This window comes from Diadema setosum, chromosome 20 (genome assembly GCF_964275005.1).
Source record: "Diadema setosum chromosome 20, eeDiaSeto1, whole genome shotgun sequence".
Lineage (NCBI taxonomy): Eukaryota > Metazoa > Echinodermata > Echinoidea > Diadematoida > Diadematidae > Diadema > Diadema setosum.
In genome coordinates, this window is record NC_092704.1 from 21,898,571 (window position 1) to 21,921,964 (window position 23,394).

At 39.7% G+C, this 23,394-nt stretch overlaps 1 protein-coding gene across 1 annotated transcript; it reads left to right on the top strand.

Moving 5' to 3' along the window:
• The first annotated feature begins 752 nt into the window (after positions 1-752).
• LOC140244097 (cilia- and flagella-associated protein 69-like) lies at positions 753-22,941 on the top strand. The gene is made up of 23 exons (XM_072323744.1): positions 753-983; positions 3,895-3,957; positions 4,916-4,981; positions 5,807-5,993; positions 6,612-6,784; positions 7,288-7,448; positions 8,139-8,234; positions 8,730-8,795; positions 9,880-9,940; positions 10,762-10,854; positions 11,394-11,471; positions 12,809-13,028; positions 14,191-14,355; positions 14,700-14,815; positions 15,420-15,620; positions 16,506-16,698; positions 17,833-17,970; positions 18,336-18,484; positions 19,566-19,691; positions 20,487-20,573; positions 21,128-21,189; positions 21,784-21,826; positions 22,245-22,941. Exons 1-23 carry the CDS (start codon positions 903-905, stop codon positions 22,377-22,379), a joined length of 2,760 nt encoding a protein of 919 aa, XP_072179845.1. The 5' UTR covers positions 753-902; the 3' UTR covers positions 22,380-22,941.
• Positions 22,942-23,394: the final 453 nt, after the last annotated feature.

Consider the following 23,394-nt stretch of genomic DNA (forward strand, 5'->3'; position numbering starts at 1 on the left):
CTTTCATTCTAAGTTCAAACCCTCTGATTTGGCTTTTCAATGATGTGGTATAAGAACCCTATAATTGAAACGTTTATCATGAATAATCATGGAAATTGTCAGAGATTAACAATTATTGTACGACATTTACAAGATGATAATCTCAAAGAAAGTTTATCGACAACAATGTGTTTAGGCCTTTTCCTACGTGGACCCAAGGAGCTATAGCTCCTTGGTGGACCTAAAGAACTAAAACCTGCTTACGGTAGATAAGAGACTACGCGAAGTGGAAATTACCCAGAATGCAGTGTGCGTATTCCCTGGCAACTGTAAATATGGCGATACCTCGACGGAAAGTGAATTGTATAGAATCGTAAATTACTTCACGTATGTCATTCCTCTGAGTGACATCGTAGATGCCCCTAATACTGACGAATCGAAGACCCAAGTTTTCAAATTTGTAAGTCAGGTCATTTGTATATTTGAGGATAACTGGAACAATTATTATCGTTTATTTGTCGACCGGGTTGTGGAATTGCACCCCGCTGCCCGTCGTTTGTACGGCGATAGCTGTCATCGTGCGGCGCCGGAGCTCTCGGCTTCTTCGCAGCTCAGGAGCAGTGGCGTAGCTGCAGGACGCAGCTGAGCAGTTCAGCCTATTCTACACAACATAAGGTCGGACGAATTTAACGGAGAGGACATATGCTTTTGGATTAGAGAACATATTTGTTGTATCACCGGATAAAACAATATTTTGGTAAAACAATTATATTTGGAGAACTCCATTCGAGAGAATTTCTACTCCACTTCGTCACTCTTTGCAATTTATTTACCGCTGCGCTGTGCGTGGAGTTTTCCGATCACCCGATGAAACGGATGATTTGAACTCATCCGATGAGAAGTGTTGAGTATCACAAAGGACAATGACAACTAAATTACAACCCAAACCACCTGTGCCTGTGGTAGGGCACATCATTACGGATGAAGAGATGGGCTTGAAGCAGGTAAGGTTTTGAATCGGAGATAAAGCTGAGTAATAAAACTTGGAGGTCATGGCTGAGGAAATTTAGACTTTAGGGCCCTATAAAATAATGGGCGGTATTGCATCATGAGAATAACACAATTAGACTACTGTAGAGCCACTCTTTTGCAGATGTTAACTTGTGCATATTCATACCGTAAGGGATGGTACAGTTTCTGCTGAGATTGGGCTTCAGGTTTCCAACTTTTTTATGATGATTTTGTTGTTGTTGAGATAATGAGAGACTAGCCCGACCAGACACTGTTACGCTATGCGAAAACAGCGTCTGACACGCACGGCATGCAGCCTCGAAGTGAGGAACCTCAACACAACTACAAAACTTAGGAACATGTATACTTTTCTCCTTTAAACAGAATACTTTACTCACGTTAAATGCTACAGAAGAATAGTTCGCCACACTGGGTCCATGGAGACCACTTGCGATAAGTCCGTGGAACAAATAAATGACACTTTCTGGCGCAATTCCTGACCGCCGGGCTTCGTCGTTGCAGGATTCAAAATGGCGCCTTGACTTATGCGCATGCGTGACCGGATGTGCTCCAGAGCGAGCGCGTGTGCGTTGAAAGTGTCGAACAAACCTTGGCGTCTGCGACACAATAACCCAGTACAGTTTATAGCTGTATACCTTATACTAGTAACCGTGCGTACGCTGCTTGAAAGGGCATTCACATCACGTGACCACCCGATATCTGAGCTTGGCCTGGCGTGAAAGATTGTGTACGGTGTGGACATGCTGGATATGATGATCAATTTCGGTAAGTTTCATTACGTACATTTGAATATATATAGCATCAGATGTAGAGTAAATATTGAAGAGTATACTCGATGAGTTTGAGGTGACAAAAATGATCGTAAGTATCAAAAGTCAAAGCTATCGTGTACGATTACGTCGCCTCTCCTAGTGATTGGTGGTCGCGCGCGTACAGCCCTGTCGCGACGTACCATGTACAGCGACTGGGCTGTGTATAGTTAATGAGAGACCTAACCTCTATGAAATACGAAATCTGGAGCATTTAACTTAGTGGTCTAGTATAGTAAGGGTACTAGGTCTCGCGCAGGGACTTAATGATCGAGCATAGCGTAACTGCGTATAGCAAGCAATATTACGCGTAGGACTAAGTGCAAAATTTGCCGATACGCCCATGGAATAAAAATACCTGACAACCGCTAAACATGAGAAGAAAGCAGGTAAGAAATTTTGATTTCAAACAAATTTTTCACTAAATTTCCAATTTTTTGGAACAAATTTTTCACTAAATTTCTTATTTTTTACCTTATAATTTACCTACCTTAGCTTGAAATCTTTTTTTAAGGATGTTGTAGCCTAGACGTGTCGTCTCGCTTGTCTCGTTCGTATGATCGTAGCCGATAGAATTCGTAATTTGTTCGATCGATCGTTGATAATATTCTACGAAAGCCGAAGCACGCTACAGCCGCAGAGAGGGGCAGACACTTTCACGCATGAAACTACATAGGGCAGCTGCGCGATCTTTACATACCGCGAGAAGGTGAACGCATAAAAAAAAGTCCGACATACAAACGGCGACAGCGCACTACTCCGTCATCGTATCATCAGATGATTCTGGGAGGTGATTTTTCTGTATTTTCGTGATATTCATTGAGAAATTCAGGTACGATTATGGAATAACTTCTATTATAAGAGCATTTCAAATTTTCGTGCGCGATATCTAGACCCCTCAACCATACTAGTAGAACTCTACATAGAATAATTACAAAGTTTATTTGGGGAGATGAAATTGGTTTTGAAATGGCTGAGATATCAAAAGCAAAGGGAATCTAATAAAAAGTGGGACTCGCCTTTTGTTAGGATCGCTTTGTTTTACTTTGTTTGGGATATCTCAGCCATTTCAGATTTTCATCAAACAAAACTTTGAATTCCGCCTAAAATTGTATGGTCTTTAAAGTAGCATTTCATAATGTGGTTTCTAAGTATCTTGCAAAAAGTTAAAAGCTGAATCCTCACCTCAACCAAGTAATACCTAGATCTATGTACATACGTTGCTAGAGTATCTATTTTTCTACAGTTAACTGGTTACTTGTAATGTTGACATTAATGACAAATTGTATCATATCGTACACGTGGAAATCTCAACTGCAAATGACATATTCTACTCTTGACATGTGTGAGCTCATTAACCAACTACGGTACCTGTCTTCTATTGATTTTAGCATTTAGATACTGGTTCTTGGTTTAGAATATCATATACATGGACAGTGGTTCTTCTTTATTTCTCTTGGTACTGGGGGGTAATGAACTTGTTTAAACACATGATGACATAGATTGCCTACACCGTGTATGAATATCCTCTCTGCTTTATCATGGGGTACATGTACTTGGTTGAGATCCTCCTGAATACTCCTACTTGAATTTTAACTGGAGGTGCCGGAGGGTGGACGTTTAAACAATTATTCCATTAAGTAACATCTTGAATTTAACTGCTCATCATTAAATGTAATGATTTACAAAGCTATATTACAGAGGCTAGAAGACTGCAATGTAATTTGTAGTTGTGCTTGCATTTGACAAGATTACAGATGTATGCTGTAATTTTCCATTTTGTCTGGTTTCTATCAAATTCGCACCATGCACATAAACTAGGTGACTACATACAGTGTACTATGATATCAAACTACCCTTGTAGAGAACCCTGTTAGTTTTAGTAGCAGGTTCTGTAAAATATGAATGTTGTTTGTAGGTGTGATGAGCAATGTATAATTGTATATATCAATGTAAAATTGATATATGTACACTAAAGAATATTTTCAACAGTTATGTTGTGCTGTCGCATCTAAACTTTCAGTTGTTACTCATGCATTATTCCATCAACTTGTAATTACTTTTATTTTCACAGGGCATAAAGATTCAACCAGTCAATTTTGCTAAGGTCATCAAGCTGTTAACAGATCCACATTCAGTGAGTATTTTATTCTTTGCTTGTCATTTTATTAATTATGAATTCATTGTCATGTTGATGAAAGGGAGGAAAAGTAATTTTGAAAATATCATCCCGAAGTAGCATACTTGTACAGTGTATATGGTATGGTATGATGTCTATGACTTCAGAGTCACAGTTGGGGGGGGGGGGGGGGAGGGTGAAAGGCAAAAAGAAATCAACTTGTATGCTTCTTGGACTATGTTCAAGAATCAGATTTTCATTTGTGCAGTATTCTGCCGATGTTATGGCCATATTTAGGAAATAATTTCTTGAAAATGGTAAGCTACTTAAAGTGTTACATGTAGGATATATTTAAACCAACAAAGGGTCCGTCTTCAACTACTGAGTACTTTGATTTTTGCTGCTCTTTAGTCTGCAAACAGTGTGGATTGCAGAAATTCTAATATATTAAAAGAAATGAGACCCATATTATCTGCATATAATGAGAATACCTGTCCTGCTTTCAAAATAATGTGCAAGACAATTGCAAATAATGCACCACACTGAATTTCTCAGATGTTGTTAAAAAAAAAAAAAACCCTGAAAGCCTCAGTTAGAATGGTGATACATTACGAACAAACCAACCAGTGTCCCAAGTACCCTTAGGTTTATATTTTTTGAATAGTCTGAGAAATTGAAAAAAAAAAAATGCAGTTTGCAGAACAGATACATGTACAGATTACATGCATTTGAAGGTTAGGAAAATCAATACTTGAAACTTACTGTAGAATGCAGAATCATTGATATTTCACAATGTACAGTGTATAATATGTATCACCAAGGTGTACCCAGTATTCAGAACATGTATCCATGTAGCCCGACCAGACGCTGTGCGAACGTGTTGTGTACAGTGACAGGGCCGTTTATAGTTAGTGTCCATGTAGCACAGTGTATGTACACTGTATACAACTGTATTTCTTTCCTTATTTCATTCTAGGTTGCTCTATATGAAAGACACAACCATGCTCTTCAGAGGCTTATTCGTCACTTCAATGCTGGCTTTGTATCCTTTACTGTATAATCCAACTTGATATCGTTGAGTGGTCTCATTTTTTCAGGACTTACAAAATATAATCGACTCATGAAAAAAGCAGAAAAAATGAACATATTTAAAAGAAGTGAGAATGTGCAAAGATGTGTTGTCTATCTTTGAATAGTTAATTGCCTTTTTAATCACTACTTTATGCTAGTCAATGATTTAACAACCAACTGACAGGAAAAAGATATTAAAGGTGGTAATGCATGTAAATAATCTACAAATTATTTGACATACATTACATTCCTGTATTGTCAATTTGCTATTGCCTTTTATAGTCATTTTTATGGTCTTTATAGTATCTTCCTATCTCTTCACAAACATGATTGAACTATTTAACATGCACGTCATTCACCTTTTTTTGTGACTTTTGTTTTGCTTGTTCGTGCTATAAAAAATGTACTAGTATATTGGAAGCTCACATTATCAGTCATCAGCAACTTAGCCAGTTTCTTTCAAAATAAGTTTTTGTACCTTAACTGCACTAGGGTTATGAGCCTGGTTTAATTTTGTTGTCAGAATTATTTTATTGAGCACTGGAAATGATGGAGGCAGGTTTGTTGAGAAGTAAATTTCTGTCCACTTTTTATGCATTGTTTGTCATTTTTCTTTCATTTTTGGGAAAATGAATATGATTTTGGATACAGTAGATTAGTGTGATCATCTCAGACGCTTGTGATAAAGTCAAATCATACCAGAGAGCTTGTGTTATAGAGTCACATTTTCCATAGAGTCCCATTCTTGCGCTTTTGTGTGTTGTCCTTGACTCAAGTCTTCCTAAACACCTATCAGCTCCTCAAAGACCTGGTGCAGGTGTTTAAGATCCTCAATGTGTGTGCCGACCGTAGCCACGAGCAGCCCATGTACATCAAACCCATGCTTGAGATGCTGCGGCTGTGTAGCATGCCCTTCCTCAAGGAGAAGTCATCAGACGAGGCCACCTACTCCCAGATCGTCATTGAGTCTTTCTCCCAACTCGGTTAGTCTGTTAGATTTGTGAGAACATGTCTGAGAGTAGAAGGATAAACTTTATGTTGTGTGCATACTGGTTAATGACACTTTTAGTTAACTGATTTTATCTCCAGTTCTACAATCTGCTCATGGATCATACTTTAAAGCAAAATAAATCATAATCCAGTTTGTATAGTGGTCACTTTTAGCTTGAAATTTCTTTTAAATTTTCCATCCTTTCAAAAAGTAGAAAAAACATTATATGTCACAGATCATCTCATGAAAAAAAAAAGTAAGAGTTTAGTGAATTTTTGATTGTGCTGTGATCAATAGTTTTCCCCAAGTTACAGCTTGAGGAGGAGAGATTTGCGGTAACACAGTGTGTTTGTAGTCCTTGAAAGGACTGTTGTTTGGCATAAGAGGACCCTAGCCATGCAACAGTTCATTCAAGGACCACATACACATGATATTACTGCAAACCTCTCTTCCTCATTTACATCACCATGCAGACTTTCCAATAACACAGTTATAGCTTGACGGTAGGATGCTCAAGATCAAACATTTGGAAGATTCGGACATGTACACGGTGTAAAGACCTCGCAACTTGCATCCAATGTATATGTGTGTGTGTTTCCCCTGTGTGCAGGATACCTGATGCGAGTACCCAGCAGAGAGGTGCGCATCCAGCTTGCCGACACCCTGGAGGCCATCTACACCAGCAGCACCAAGGGGCTGCAGGTGCAGGACCACCAGCCGGCCACCCGGGCCTACAATGTGGCCATGGTGGAGAGGAGTGACATTGCGGAAACGCTGGTCAAGGTGATCTTTCAGCTTACTCTGCTTTGTGAGGAAAAGGGGGATGGAGGGGGAGGGGTATTCTCCACAAATTGTCAGTTTATGGCTATTTCTCTTTAAAATCACTATCTTACGTGTAATCTCTATTGTAAAAGCTCTTATTTTTATGAGGGTTAATTTTCAGGAATATCGCAAATGCTGTCGTGGGCGGCAAATATCGCCACCTGATCTCGATCACATTAGATTTGCCGAATGAACGGACGGGCATTAGCACACTTACGCTAGCCTCGGTCTCAAATCATAAAAAAACGACATCTCGCGAAAATGTCTGTGACGTCATTTGTGTAAATTTCTGTACGCGAAAATAAAAGCTTTTACAGTATGTGTTTTTTGTTTCGATTTCTTGATCCTGCTTTTCCTACTTTATATTTTTATTTTTACGTGGAAAAGAAAAAACAGAAATACAGAAAAGCCTATGGATTTTCTTGCTCAATTTTGTTTTGTCTTTATTCTGTATAATTTTCCAGTCACTGACCTTACTTGAGAATGACCTTGAGGTCAAGTTGCGTCTGATGATCATCCTTCAGCACTTCTCGACATCCTCGCCCATCAACTGTAACAAGATGCTTTCAGCGGACGCAGCCAGTCGCATCGGCAGCAGGATGAATGACCCCGACCCATCTGGCAGGTCAGTCAGACTTGGCGCAACTCGAGTAGTCACTGTAAATCTTGACAGTGTGAAGAGAAAGAGGAACTCTACTCCATGTTTAAGTTTCTTGTAATAAGTGGTCCATGAGAGAGTAAAATGAAACAAATAGAGCTAAAAACAGTCTGATAACATCAGATAAAGATAGTTCGTTTGATGCTCATGAAATAGAGTGATAAATCAATCTTCTTACTAAAAAAAAGGGGGGGGGGAAGGAGTTTCCCAGCTTATATGAACTCGTGTTCTGTGATGTATTGCTCGAGGCATCTGTGATACTATTTTCAGACTTTTATGCTACGACAGGCAATGCATACAAAATATCAATAGAGTAATACTGGTTCCACCATCTCTTATCTGTAAAATGATCCATGGGACATCCTTACCCAAATGTTAAAGTGCCACTTGTGTTAGCATGATTTTGTCTGTAACAATTTCTGTTTTCAACTCCAAAGATTTGTGGAAGCATGTGTCGAGCTACAGGCAAGTCAAAAAAAAAAAGTCAAAGGAAGTTAAGTAAAATTTTCAGAAATGCCACAACCATTCTCACAGTGTCTTTGACTGAATCTTGGCAAAGGACTTGAAATGAATTCTCTCACAATGATTGTAAGGAGCCTTCTAGCAGTTAGAGTCCATAAGCCTGACCTTAAGATATGCCTCTATTCTTTCCTGCAGATTGCTGTTCCTCTCAATTGAAATCCTGTGGAACCTGATGGCTAATGGAGATAGGGTGGAGATGGCCAGGCAACTGAACTCCTTCATTTGCATCGAGTTAGTATAACATTGTGTCAGACTCTATTCTACGAATACACCCTCTATCAGACCACTTATCTAAACTTGTCGTCTGTGTTGATTCTTGGCTGGTTGAATTCCGACACCAAAAGTAACAAACAAAACCATGAACAAAAATCCCAAGAAAAGTTTTGGAAACACATTTTATTTTAAATCTTTTGTAATGAGATATGAATATAATGTAAATAGGGATAACAACGTATAACGCCTATTCTCTGCTACAAATTACCAAGCAAGAATTGACTGACTGAACAAATGAATTAGTCATCAATTGATCTATAATTTGATAAATGAACTGAGCAAAGTCAAAAATAAAAACAGGGGATACTAAGTCTATCATACCCTAGTTTATAGTTTTAACACATTTTGAAAACTTTTTCACTTCAGTGATGTACAGCATGGGACAAAACATACTTTCAATTTATTAGAACTTCAAAAAGGATTAATAAGAATATGAATGTTGTTGTATTGCAGTGCCCTGAAAGATGCCTTCACACATCAGATGACAAATGGATACAGCCATTACGACAGACAACTGAGGTATGCAACTTAAAGCCAGCTTCTGTCAGACTGGAAATTTTTGTATGATTTATTTATTCATTACTATTTCTTTCTTTTTTTTTTTTTTTTTTGCCCTCCGCTGGGTGAGGTGAATTTTCTGTGTTTTTGATTTCTGGATGGTCAAGACCATGACGCAAACACTTCAAATGGCTTTACAGCTGCTACAACTGCTAAGGGCTTGGGCAGCACATACATGTACCGTACTGTGATTAAAGGTAGCAGGTCAGCATCGTGAAAGCAAAGTCACTCACGCTACAGGACTGGCGAACTTGAAGAAAACTGCAAATAACATAACAGTTATACCCCACAATGTACCTACCTTGAGGTTAAAGATATATGATTGTTGATACCGTATAAGCTGTTATTTTCGCGAATTTCGCGAGTCACTGTCGGGCTGCAAATTCAACAACACGCGAGAATGTCACCATATACTGTGACAACAGTGCATTTATAGTAGCTTCAGTTTTAATTCGGGAAAAAAACACCTTGCGTAAATGTCTGAGACCTCCTCAGTTGCGAAAATATCTGTATGCGAAAATAACAGCTTATACAGTAATGTATATGCAGTCAACTCTGCGTAAGTCAATAATGATGGGAGTGCGGAAGGAAATGCATCAACTTCTGCTTGTACAGAGGAATACACACGTTAAGCTGTAGTTATGTAAATTAGGACTTTTCATTTTCACTGACCTAGCCAATTATTTGACATACGCACAGTTGACTTATGCTGAGTTAATTGTATAACCAGCAAAAAGTTGCACACTTTTGTGCTATTTTCATGTTGCATGAAATGCATGTGAGAACATTTCTGTTCTGAACATGTCGTCTGTTGAGAATGAGAAGGGCGTTAAGTGGTCGTGAACACTATGGGTTTAGTGGCAACTTAACGCCCTTATCATTCTCAACTGACGATGTGTTACACATATTCTGTTATTTGCACAGATGTTAAACATGCAGTTTAAGCATTAATGTCAATGTTGGCTTGCTCTCTTTTGGTAGCACACAATTCTTTGCATACCTTCTATTCAAAGAACCTGATCTTGAACTTGTTTGCCTCTTTCAGGAATGACCTTCTGGTCATCACTACGCTGGCTGCAGCAAACAACCCAGAGGCGCCATTCATTGTAAGTTAAATCATCAGGACTCTTTGATTGTGAATATTCACTGTTCATTTGCTGTATTCTGTAATATAATACTTCTTATTCTCTTGATATACAGTGTGTTCCAAGCAACCCCTGTGATCAAAGATAGCATTTAAGATAGGAGATTTTCTTAGAGCTTTATTTATCATCAAATTTGGTTGTCATGGGACTTGTGCATTTTGTTGGTCAAATGGAAAGCTAATCTGTTGATACAAAGATAAGAGATATTGATTTATCTCATTCACTCAGACATGGCTTATTGGTTTATTCACTCGCTCATTCATTCATTAATTCATGCATATATTAATTAATTGATTCATTCATTCATTCATTCATTCATTCATTCATTCATTCATTCATTCATTCATTCATTCATTCATTCATTCATTCATTCATTCATCCATCCATCCATCCATCCATCCATCCATCCATCCATCCATCCATCCATCCATCCATCCTTCCATCCATGCATTCATTCATTCATTCATTCATTCATTCATTCATTCATTCATTCATTCATTCATTCATTCACTCATATAAAGTACTTTTACTCTCTTTAACTCATAATCACATCTTGATGAAAGGTTGTCCATTCACCAACAGGTGGTTTCCACTGTGTCATGTTTAGGGAGCTAGAAACTTGTAGTGTCAGATGTCAAATGCAATACATTCAAATCAAAGGTGACAAGATTATTTCAGTGAATGTACCAGATATGACCTGTTTAAATTAGATTTGGACATACATGTGTATATATGTACATTCCACTAACTTTCCTTTATCTTTTTTTCTCCCACACTAACAGGAAACTGGATATGCCAAGACTTTGATTCTCTTTGCCACGTTCCAGGAGGTGCGCAGTCATAATGCATTGGTGAAATACCTCAAGCTAGGGACAGTAAGTCACACTTTAATTCTTCCATGAAGAAACCCCCCCCCCCCAAAAAAAAAAAAAAAATAAAAAATAAATGAATGAATAAAATACAAGTCATATTCTCACCAATAAATTGATAGACCAAAGTATAAGAAGCATTTTCTTTTTTTTTTCATAATTATCATTCCAGCTTTTAAATCTTTGCAACATTCATCTTATCGTCACAGAAAAACACCCAGAAAGAACAACAAACAGTCTATGACAGACCAAATTATTACTCGAATGTATGTTCATAAGCTATGATGACTTGTTCATTCATTGAGCTCAGATGCGACTTTTATAGATGTGATATTTATTTCTTTTGCCTAGTCAGTGTTAGACTGACAACAGGAGTTATTTGAAAGCATGGAAAAAGAGTTTTCAAGATAAAAGAAACCTTGTCATTATGCCTTCATGTAGCACAAATCATTTGTAGCGTAGGGGCCTGAATTGAAGGCTAACTAACTCCAGATACTGTTACATCTTTTTTGATTGACAAGCTTTACTTGTTTTCTTTGCTATAGAGCCCGGAAGACTTTGAACTGAAGAAGCTTCTCATCAACGTAGTGGTTGTCCTGAGTCAGGAGCCATCTGTCATCCCAGTAAGTACAACTGAATCATGACATTGCAGCTGATTGCCAAATTGCCCTACATCAGTGTAAATATGCACTGGTTATTCAGTGTTATTGTTGTAGCCATGATAGAAAGAATTCACTGATTTGAATGAATCATGATACTTCACCTGGATATGTTGGGAAAGATGTAAGGATGGTGAACATGCATGGTGTGGACACAGAAACATGTAATGAATAGACAAGTTAAACATAAGACTCCTAGATCACTATACTGTATGTTGCTCGAAAAGATGTTTTACACCAAACAGCTATTAGCTGTTTTTCTGTGTAGGCATCATGCTGTCCCAAGAAGTTAATATTGAATATTGGGTCTTTCCTTTCAACTTGTAGATATTTTCTGCACTTATGGTATGCTGTAATACCCTAAAGCTTTGCAGATTTGTACTGTGTTCATGGTAAAAAAACAGGTCAGATGAATTCATAGTAACCTGTAACCACCATATTGGCAATATTGATATTTACAAAATAATGCTCTTATACATAACGAATGGATTCCATTTATGGAAAGCAACTGTATGTACCATCATAGCTAGGGTATGTTAAAGGAAGTTTGTCAGTTGGTAAACTGATATTGCCTTTTTTTCCTTGTTTTGTCTGGCCACACACCCACCAGCTGCTCAGCAGAGGCCACCAGAGAGTACCAAAATTTGGTCTTTCTGTTATTGTTATCAACCTGTTTTTGTCATCTCAGTGGCTGTTGCTTGTAATCATGTGAAGGTTTGTGGGTCGGGTAATCGACTTAACCGTTTTCCTCATTTCATCTGGCCCTGCCCACTTGTCGGCAGTCATCAATCATTAGAGAATGGGAAGAATTACCCTCTGTGGTCATGGTACACAGCTGTAAGTGTCATTACATCCCACATTCAAGCTGCGGGGGAAAGTCCCCTGCTACTGGACTTTCCCTTCCAAAACCATAGAGTGGAAACTCGGACATGTTTCCGCGTCCCCACAAAGTAAGTCAGGTGCGGGGACAAAGTTTGGAGGGGAGAGTGACCTTGGGTCATAAAGTGATAGCGCCCAGCTGTATAAATCAAATGTGTGCATGCATGAAGTCTGGCGTCAAGTGCAGGGCTTGCCCCAAGCCCTGATTTACAATGTACCTCGCAGCTGGGGAACGGTTGAGATAGTAGTGTGGACGATCAGTTGTAAAAAAGATAAGATCTTTCCTGGCGTACTGTCCCCATGATGCGGGGTCTAGTTTGGATGCGAGGACAGTGTCGGTCAATTTTGTGTGAAGGTATGTCTGTCACAAGACCAGTATTACTCTATTTTTTTCTCCTATTCTGTTTTGCTCCACCCACCAGCTGCTGAGCGAGGGTCACGTGATCCTGGCCCTCCTCTCCTTCATCCGCAGCAACGAGAACTCCAGCCAGCCCCAGGAGTGGAGCCCCGCCCAGTTTGAGGAGATCCAGCTACATGCCATGGGGGCGCTGTGCACCCTGGCCCCACTCTGCATCCAGGACTACATGACGTGCCAGGGCAACACCAGACTGCTGCTGCTCCTGGAGTGGTGTGTGGGCAAAGGTAAGCTCTGCCGTCAGATTTCACATAAATTCGTTGATTAGTTGAATTGATTTGATTGATTGATTGATTGATTGATTCGTTTGTTCGTTCATTCGTTGGTAGGTTGGTCGACAAAAGCTAGCAGATTTTGCGGCCGAAATGCTGTAATTCTTTTTCGTGTTTACCTCGCCTCGTGTGACAACCCAGTGACCTTATTCTTTCAACACTTTTTTGTCATTGCCCAGTCTTTCCGAGGGATCTTAACCCTAAAGGGGCCGGGCTTTTTTGGCTATGCTCAGACCGGGGGGGGGGGCGGATTCCGCCCCCCCCCCTGAGATCTTGGCCATCGGTGGTGCGATCGCGATGAAATTTTGCATGCGTGAGACCCGCGTCATAATCTACAAGATTGTGTTATAAGATTTTTTGAAACAATCAATTTCTAATTTTAATTAATTAATTATGCAAATTAAGCTCAAGGTGATATTTTAGCTTAATTAAAAGCATTGAGAGTCTAATTTATGATCTGTAAATCTGTTTTAGCATATTCAACAATTGTACATCACAAAAACTTCCAAAACTCATTTCAATTCTTATGTATTTTATTGTTTTCAGAATTTCTTATGGATTTCCTTGTTTTTCAACTTTTGTTTTTTCTTTGTTTTTTCATTGGAAATTGTCACTGACCACTTTTCTACCATAATTAGCACAAAATTAATCAATGAAAGTGATTAATTGTAAAAATAATCCGGTTTTTATGCCTTTCATGACAGAGCGCTGTTTTCCATAGGAAATGTACACAAAATCACAAAATTGTGCCCGTTTTGGAGCGACATTCCGTTACAAAAATGGGCGTGGCTTCGCAAAAGTATGCGCGGACGTTGCAAATTTGGTCTCAAAAGTTGCGCGAGACTTGAACGAAGAAAGTCAAGAAGCCTCGCGATGAGGCCTTCTCGCGTTACAGAATTATAGCGCGAAACGTCGAGGGGGGGCGGATTCCGCCCCCCCCCCCCCCCCCCCCCCCCCCCGGCCCTTTTAGGGTTAAGCTGGCGGTCCTGTGGCTACTTACTTTATAAGCATTCATTGCTTTCGTAGTGACCTTGTAAAATAAATCATATTTCAAAATACAAATTCAAATTATGAAAACTTTATTGTGAATTGTTCTCATTCTCTCTCGCCATACCAGACGACTTTGCTGGACATGGCAATGCCTTTCATGGAAAGGGTGGTCGCGGCAACAAGCGAGCCCAGATGCGGTACTGCCTCCACCTCATGAGGAGCGTGGTATCACTTAACGATGCTGAGGTCAACCAGGACCTGGTTGACCAGGGAGCCATCAACCAGTTGCTAGGTAAGGCAAAACAAAAAAGTTGAAGAAAAATTAGTCGGCTTGGTTTTGAAGAGTTTTGCAGAGGACACAAATGAGCTCGAGAGAAATAGTGCAAGTTTCGACATATTTTTGTCCTGTGGAAGAAAATAACTAATACCTCATTGATATTTTTCTGTGTGTTTAGTTACACATACAAATGAGAGGGTTTAGTGAATACAATGTCAATTATGATGACAATCTTTTGTATATAGCTCATATTCTTTTATAGTAATACCACAAAATTTTTATATTAGTGTGAAGAAGAGTTGAAATTATTGTGACATGGAAATGCTGTTAAGTATGATTAACTCTTTCAATATTGGCAGACATCCTGCTGAGTGCGACGAGGTCCAGCATCGAGGACGACGCCATCGATGTCGAGATGCAGTGCGACATGCTCTTCATTCTCTCTGTTCTCTGTGAGGGTAACATGCACAGAAAGGTAGGCAAGAGTGTATACACCACTCTAGGCTGAAAATGGCTCACTCTAGCTACTCAAGTCGGTACCGCCAGAAGGAAACTCACAGCATCCGTAGCATTTCTTATTTTCATTGTACATTCTATTGCAAGGGTGCGGCCAAATAACTCAGACCGTCTCCTAATTATATTCAGACTTCATACAGGATGCATTTGATACAGTCACCCATATCAACAGAGTTCATAGAAATGCATTGACATTGAAAGAGAATAGGGTGAGTTGTATGCCATGAGAGAGTATCAAAGTTATCACTTGTGTTGACAGAATGAAAAATCAATTTTAGTACAAAATAAGATGTATGTTTGTAAGTAAGAATGGTCACAAGATTGATTTATTCAGATATATAAAAAGTCCGCTTAGAAAGTAAGTGCCCAAGTTCACTTGAAGCTGTGCCTATCTGAGTGATAATCAGCGTTACCTTTGAAAAAAAAAAGCAGCAAAAATCTAAACCAGTCTGCAGGAATTACTTAAGCAGCTTTTTTTATAAAGATTCATCTAAGGTTGCTTGTGAGCCGTCAAGTCATGGCACCTGAATGTATTCTGATTTTTCCTTTTCTTTTCTCTCCAGGAGCTGTATGGAGAGAAAGGGGTGGAGGTGGTGCGGCGCTACCTCAAGACGGACGCAAAGAAGCTGAACCGGGGCCTGGGCTACCACCGACTCATGCTGGCCACAGTGGACAACATCTGGTGCTGTGTGGTAGGAGCATACATCAACGAGGACCAGTTCCTTGAGGGACAGGGAGTCTTCCTCCTTCTCAACCTACTTGAGGTAAGGCGATCTAGGCCCTGTCTTATAAAACTTGAGATAGAAATCAATCAATCACAAATCTCTTGAAAGCTGCAATCAATCGCAACCTGTGATTGATTGATTGCAGTTCTCCGTCTTAATTTCAATCATAACTTATTTATAAGATGGATTTGCATTCAATCGTATAGTTGTGATTGATTTGAATCAATCACAAGTCTTTATAAGACTGGGCCCAGGGCCTGTTTCATATAACTTGCTATCAATAACAAGTTATGATAGTTGTTGCAGGCTACTGAAATCCTTGCCTGTGATTGGCTGAAAGCACATTTCTCATAGAAATGTGGCAGTTGTTACTGATCATAAACAAGTTTTATGAAACAGGACCCAGGTGGATTTCTCTTACCCTCCTTTTCTGTAATGAAAATCTGGTCTTGGGTGAATCTGGAATTGTGTAAGATGAGAAATTTTTGCGTGCATGAAACTTTCGCAAACTTCGCAAGAGGCCAGGGTTCTCGAAAGTCAAATGTACGCAAAAGTTTTTGTGTACACAATGTTTTTAGTGCCACTACAATGCTGTACACCATCATGGATGGCAATTTGCAAAAGTTTCATGCTGCAAAAAGGCTGTTTGTCTAACTCACATTCAACAAAAAGCTGTTTTGGAATGTTTCCTGTCTTGGCAGGTACAGGAATGGTGAGAATGTTCAAGTTGAATTGTTCTCTCTTAATGTTACTGTAGATATAAGAAACTTGTTGGTTCCAACTGTGAATAGAGGAAGATGAAGTGCATTATTATTATGATGTCCCATTGGTGTTGTAGTTATGTAATTCAGTTAGGATCACTTATAAATCATTTGCAAGCAAACCAAACCACCACATATTTCGTCTTTTTGTGTCTTACTATAGTCCTCGCACCGGAACACACACAACCTGATTCTGGGCTGCCTGACAGACCTGTGTGAGAACCCCAAGACGGTGGGCCACCTCCTGGCCTGGAAGGGGAGCAAGGAGCGGGGCGTGGCCAGCCTGCTGGTAGACGTCTGGAGGCAAGAGGAGGCTAACATAGGGGTCAGACGGGATGAGAATGGGGTCCTAGCAGGTGAGTGGTAGGATGTAGTGTGTTCACGCGCTCTCAGCCATCATTTTGATCAGTTTTCCATTCAAATTCTCAAATTTATTGCCAACCACAGCTTATTTGTACACATCTGTGTGTGGAAGAGAGGTAGACTTTAGTACTAGAAAAAGAAGACATGATTTCTTCATAGAGCAGAACAATGTTTAGTTGTGAAATACCCCTTGAAGACACTAAAACTGGACAAAAAGCTGGACGAAAGGCCACAGGACTGTTTTTTTTTTTTAATGTCAGTTGTTACATTATCAATATTTTCAGCTTATTTTAGGTAGTGTATTACACTTTTCATGTACCTGGTATTAATGCTGAAGGTGCTGCTTGTGCCATCTTTACTAGCCAGGCAACTATAATGCAGTACATGTAGCTCTGACTCTATCTTAAAATGGTAGCAAAGAACTCTCCACTCTATCACTGATATCAAAGCAAGCTTCACTATCCCTTTGTTTAAACCTAATGAGATTCCTTTGCTGGTCGGCGTAAGAGTGCTTCCTTCACTAATTGCCTTGGATGTCTGGAAACTTACTGTCAGTGAATGGAGATTACCTAATCCCTCTAATTTCTATTGTGCCACCAAGACTTTCCTGTTGCACTGAGGCACAGTGCTACACCTGAGTGGGCTTGCTAAGCCTTACAAATAGGAGAGGTTTGGAAGGATTAGTAAATGCTTTTAAAAACGCTTGGCAAATTAAGCTTAGTGCTGGGTACAGGTGCAGTGTACTGAGTAATCTAGTGTCTTTCTAGTCATAATCAGCCTCTCAATTTTGCAAGCTCTCGCTGACTGTAGGTGTGTAGGGATTGCTTCTGGGCACAAGACGTGCATATTCGTTGCTGGGGTGACAAGACCTTGTATCTGAAATTTTGGTGAAAATTACTGGTCAAATAATGGGTTAAGTGATGTCCTGACCAAATCCCAACTGTCTTATTTCAAAAATGAAGCCACCATGGCATGTCAAAAGGAAACGCATGCCATTCGCTATAGTGCTTTGGCCGCCATGTTTTTGGGCTCTCCTGAACATTTGACATTTTGTAGATGGGAGGTCTTGTCTCCCCAGCGACGATATACACCTTGACGTTTTACTTTCACCCAATCTGCCACCCTAGATGCCAGCATCCCCCTGATGGGAACCTTCCAGCTGGAGGCAGGGATCCAGCCTCTCCCAGCCACCCAGCCCAGCCACGCCATCACCGACATCTCGGAGAACATGCGGGCCAAGATCTACTCCCTCTTCTGCAAGATGGGTAAGTCCGGGGCCTAGCCTGTTTCACTACTAAACATGGGAGCTATACACACCTCATTTTAATGGACTCAAGCCCCATTCATATTTAAAGTAGTGAGATTCTAGGCATTCACACTTCATCCCAGCTGTTCAATACACATTCTGTAAGAGTGAAATGACTGTATACTAAACCTGTAATATGGATATGTCATGACAAAAACAAAAACCAGACATTGTCAACTAAGACCCAGAAGGGCATCAACACTAAAAGCTGTCCATAAATACCAAGTTTTTAGCACTCTTTAATCAGACAACATGTATAGGTCATCTTCATGTTGCAAGAGAGAAAAGGCGCTCACACGTTTGAATGATTTGTATGATGCACAGGATTCGATAACCCCAAGGGCCTGTCGACCGAGGAGCACGTCACGCTCATCATCATCAAGAGGTTCATGGACTTTAAGGAGGGAGAGATCTGGAACGAGATCGCGTCGGAGCTGGACCAGGAGAATGTCAGGCCGGTCACACCAGATAAGGTACTCTTTCTCTCTTCTCTTGTTCAGTGTAGAAATCATAATGCAGTAGTGGATCACATGTTTCACTGGAATTGGGGCCTGTTGATTGAGCTCTTATTGAGCTCAGTGTTAATCATGAAGGTGGTCTAAATTTAGTCGTTAGCTTTGAATAGTCCATGGACTAAGTTTGAACCATTGCTTTGATTAAAGCCACCTTATGGAAGCGAGTCACTCTGTCTGTGTGGATATGTGTGTGATCTGCACTTACACTATGTCTTTAACCTGTTGAGGACAAGCCCCAGGTATACTCGGCCAAGTGTCTATGGGAAATGCGTGTTGTACCAAAATCAAACTGTCCTCAGCGGGTTAAGCGAAAGTTTTCAGTTATTCTACAGTCAGTTTAGTCAAGGTTACGAAGTACTTGTTAAAATTTTCTTTGTTCTGCATGAAATGAGTAATTCTTTATACTAAGTTAATGTGTAGTACTTCGATCTGTTTGAATATCTGTGGCAGTCCTGAAATTAAGGTTGCTCCCATAAAGATCATCACTGTTTGGCTCAAAGATACTGTAAATATACTCGGAGAGCATCTATGAATATGTCACACTGCTACTGTAGGGTCTATTGAGTTTAGTTCATGTGATGCAGATCTCTTGTCATGCTATTTCTTGAGCAGTTGAGTTCAGTTACTTTTTTTTCTGCAGTTCCATAAGCAGTTGTTACCATGACTTCTGTGATGACATGACAAAGTTAAAAAATAGCCTAAACTGTTTCTTACCAAGGGAGTATTGTATCATTATTATATTTTATTTTTATTTTTTTATTCGCTGGGGAAGTGTTCGCGCATTTTGTGTGACGTGCATCTAGTAAGAAAATAAAGCACGAAAATATTTTTGCTTGCTGTATGTAATACAAGTTCATATTTTGATTCTTTGGACTTAAAACCATGTGAAATTCACCTTACAATGTACCTGGCTGAGCAGGAAAAACTACTCACGCAAAACTTCTACTTTAATAGTGCCTGACCCAAGAGTTTGTGCAAGGTTACTACATGTATGCGACCTTTCAAAATGTACTGTTTTCATTTTGCCCCCCTCCTGCAGGAGTTGTTGGAACTGCTCGGCCGCTCCAGCCAGGAGCTGGCGGAGTCCATCACAGAGGAGCAAAATGACCTCCTGGATGCCCAGAGGCAGCAGGCTCTCCTGGAGGAACAGGAGCTCTACTCAGAGGTGGGCCTTGGGGGATATGTAAGGCGAGACCAGGGGGCAGTGGAGGGGGGAATGCTTTGATGGGTTTCCAATGGAGCAGGGTAGGGGGAAGGGGAATGGCTGGATGGGTACCCATAGGGACAGGGTAGGGGAAGGGGGGAATGCCTGGATGGGTACTCACCAGGGTAGGGTAGGGGGAGGGGGAATGGCTGGATGGGTACCCACCAGGGCAGGGTAGGGGAAAGGGGAAGGGGAGGTAGCTTGAGTAGGTACGTGGTAGACAGCCCTAGAAAGGACCTATGGATCTATTTGGGAAATAAATACTCCATAATGAAACGGTTCGTCAGTAAAAAATATCATGGTGACCAAAAATCAGATTGTGCCTCCTATTCTTTTATCCAATTTTTCTTTCCCCCAGTCATCCAGTGAGAGCTGCTCATTAATGTTATTGCCTTGACATATTCAGATTGATTTACCTATTGACAATGTTTTAAAACTCAGTGTGAGTTGAAGTTATATCCTGATCCTGAGTTTGACTTTACTTTTGACTCCTTTAATAAATCTGGGCACATATGTTAGCCTAGAAGCAAGATGTAATTAGGCATACAGATTTGCCATGTTTTTTTTTAAATCTTCCTCATGAATGTGTAGTTGTCAGACAAAAAGCATCAAACTTTAGTGCTGTTCAGAGCTTAGGGAAGTGATTCAGTGTCACTGTTGCAATGTAGTGGCATCTAATTTTTTTTTTTTCAGTGGTGATGGTTGAAGGTAATAAGATGTTATTATATTATATTGTGTTTGTTTCACTCCCAACAGATCAAGGAAAATCATCGGCAGCGAGAGAAGTCCATCAAGAAGTGGAATGACTTTGTTGCTAGGACTTCCAACTATGCCATTCTCAAGGTGAGACTCTCACAACTTCTTTATTAATTTTTACCTTTGACCCCCAAGAATGGAATGTTTTGATTATTTTGAAACCCATATCACTTCTTCAAAAGTTGTAAAAAGAAAAGAAATACATAACAACTTAGTTTTCTGCTTGCCCATTACAAGTGTGCATGTTTGAAAAATGACAGATATTACAAGATGTGCATGTACAATGTACATTTTATCTCAACTCCTAGTACAAAGCAAAATCTTGCTCTGATTATTAATTCTTCAGTTGCTTTAATGTGGTTACTTCCTTTCTTCTTTTTCTTTTACTTTTATGTTCTCTTATTTGAACTTTGACATATGATTATGATTTATGTGTATATTTCAACTATCTGACTTACAAAAGTTAATCAAAGACTGCAAGCATGTAAATAAGTTAATTTCAAGACGTGCTCCAAAATGTTAAAATCCTGTGGTAAGTCTTATCAACATTTTGATCTGTTCTACAGAAATATTTTCATTATGCAGATCAATTAAAGCTTTTGTATTAAGGTATTTAATTTTTTCTTGTTTCATTGCTGCAGTCGTCCAAAGGTAGACAAGACATCGCCATTGACCAGTCCAGAGCAAAGCAGATGGACACAGAGTAAGCTTTTCCACTCCCTTATGATTGATTCATGATGCTGGAGGGAGCCAGTTGCATCACTGCATCTTGCTTTTAGGCACAAAATGTTCCTTGTTGAAAGCCGAGGAAGATTAATTAAAAATGAATAATGCCTTGCATTATTTGTACAAAGGTTCATTCTGAAGTCATCAAAGCATAAAGCTCACTGTGCTCTGCAGCTTTAAGCAAGTCAAAATTGTCAGTGGATAAAAATTACTACATGTACAACTACCACGCCATTGCATTGTAGAATCAAGAATTTTGAGTAATTTTTTTTCCTTTTTTTTTCTGCGCAGTAAAGTAAGCCAAATTTTATGATTTAGATTTCCTAGCTGTTGTCATGCTTCTGTTGATAAATGTAAACTCATGTTGACATTATCTAGTTCACGAAATGTATCCACATGGCTGTCATTATGTTTACAATGATGTAACATTGCGCAAAGTGTGTGAAAATGTGACTTCACCAGATACTTCATTTGTATTATGGAAAACATTTTTATATCCATGTTGTCTTAGTTGCTACAACTACTTTACAATCGATTTGTTGCATTCTGTGTATTTTTGTTTGCATTTCAGGCACTCATTCCACGACGTTGATCTTCCCTCCCTGCAAACCACAGTAAGTTCTGCTCTTGTGTTGACACCTGTTTCAAATTAATTGATGTCTACAATGAATATGAAAATACATGCAACTAACCTTAGGATGGTGAACTTTCTGCTTTATGTAAATAAAATGCAGAAGGACCTATTTGTTGTTTGTGTTAACCATACTGAAAGAAGTTAAAAGTACCTGTGGTATCAATCTTTCTAGAATCACCGAGATTTCAGTTTTTCACAGCTAAATGCTTCAGTCTGTAACACACAGTGTTGGAATGGGAGGGGGAAGGTTTTACCGGTACCATTTTGTCATCGAGGAAGATCGACATTGGCCCCAAACTTGTTAGTGGTAATACAATACTGTATGGTGTCTCCTTGTGTAGCATCATTTTGACTCGACATCCATTGACTCTGCTTGACACCATCTCTCTTCCCCGCAGACTTTCCAAGGTCGCAGCATCATGGTGGACAGCACCCCTCGAGACATCCTGGACGGATCCACCCTCATCAAGAGCCACACGGAGGGGGAGAAGGGCGTTACCCTCAGCAACCAGACGTCCATTATCGTCTCGTGATAGCTTCCAACCGAGGGAGAGTTGGATCAGCCGAACCCTTTGAAATTAGGAGTTTTACAGGATCCAAGCCTGTCACCCACTACCACCTTGAAAGAGGACGTTTACCAGTATTACCCATAGTGACTCAATGAACATTATTTCTTTATGATGATGATGGAGGATAATCATTTCAATCAAATTTTACCTGTGTGATGTAGGACTTTCATTGGCTCTAAATCTCAGCTCAGCATTCTGACTTAAAGAGGAAGGCTATTAGTCCTAGCAACTACATGTTGATGTCCATCATTGTTTTGTGTTGCAATCCCATTCAATATTTTCTCTTCATCCTAGAATTCACCAAGGAGGACTTCAAATTCTATCCTGGCTTAAAAGTTTTCATATCACCTCCAAAACAGAAATCCACGTCTGATAGTTAAGATGTCTGAACTTTAGATGGAAGGTCTAAAATTTTGCATGCGTTTGTCTTGATGTGAGAAACTTAAAGCTTGTTTTTCAACCGTAATGATGAAATTCTCAAAAAATTTAAAGAACTTCAGTGCGCTTCACCAGCTGCCAACATGGAGATTTGGGTGTTATTTGTATCAACCAGTCATGCATCATAGTGCAGTCACTGTGATTGCTCAAAGAACACGATCTAGGCAACAGTTCAGCTGAAAAGGTCCATTGTGTGGATTGAGTAATATGTAGCTTAAAAAAAATATCAGTAGCTTGTTCGAATCACACAGTACTTAAACTGCACATGATGGAACATGACAGTGATGTACCATTTCTGAAACGATCAAAACATCTACACATGTATGCTAATCATATAACCCTAATCAAACATGAGACTACCATATACTACACATTGTATAATGTCATTACAGTATCTGATATCTGTCTGTACAGCTGAATGTACGATGTGTACGTATTATTGCTAGTGTGAACTGTCTGCACTCTTTTGTGCAGAGGGAGTATTTCTTTGTTGAAACAAAGTGGGCAATGCTGTGGAAAGAAACTGATCTATCACACTACT

Bases quoted from the DNA above. Each gene is read 5' to 3' on its own strand.
- LOC140244097 (XM_072323744.1), top strand. From the start codon at position 903: ATGACAACTAAATTACAACCCAAACCACCTGTGCCTGTGGTAGGGCAC. The intron at 6,785-7,287 runs GTGATCTTTCAG...ATAATTTTCCAG, and splicing joins TTGCGGAAACGCTGGTCAAG to TCACTGACCTTACTTGAGAA. The intron at 18,485-19,565 runs GTACTCTTTCTC...CCCCTCCTGCAG, and splicing joins GGCCGGTCACACCAGATAAG to GAGTTGTTGGAACTGCTCGG.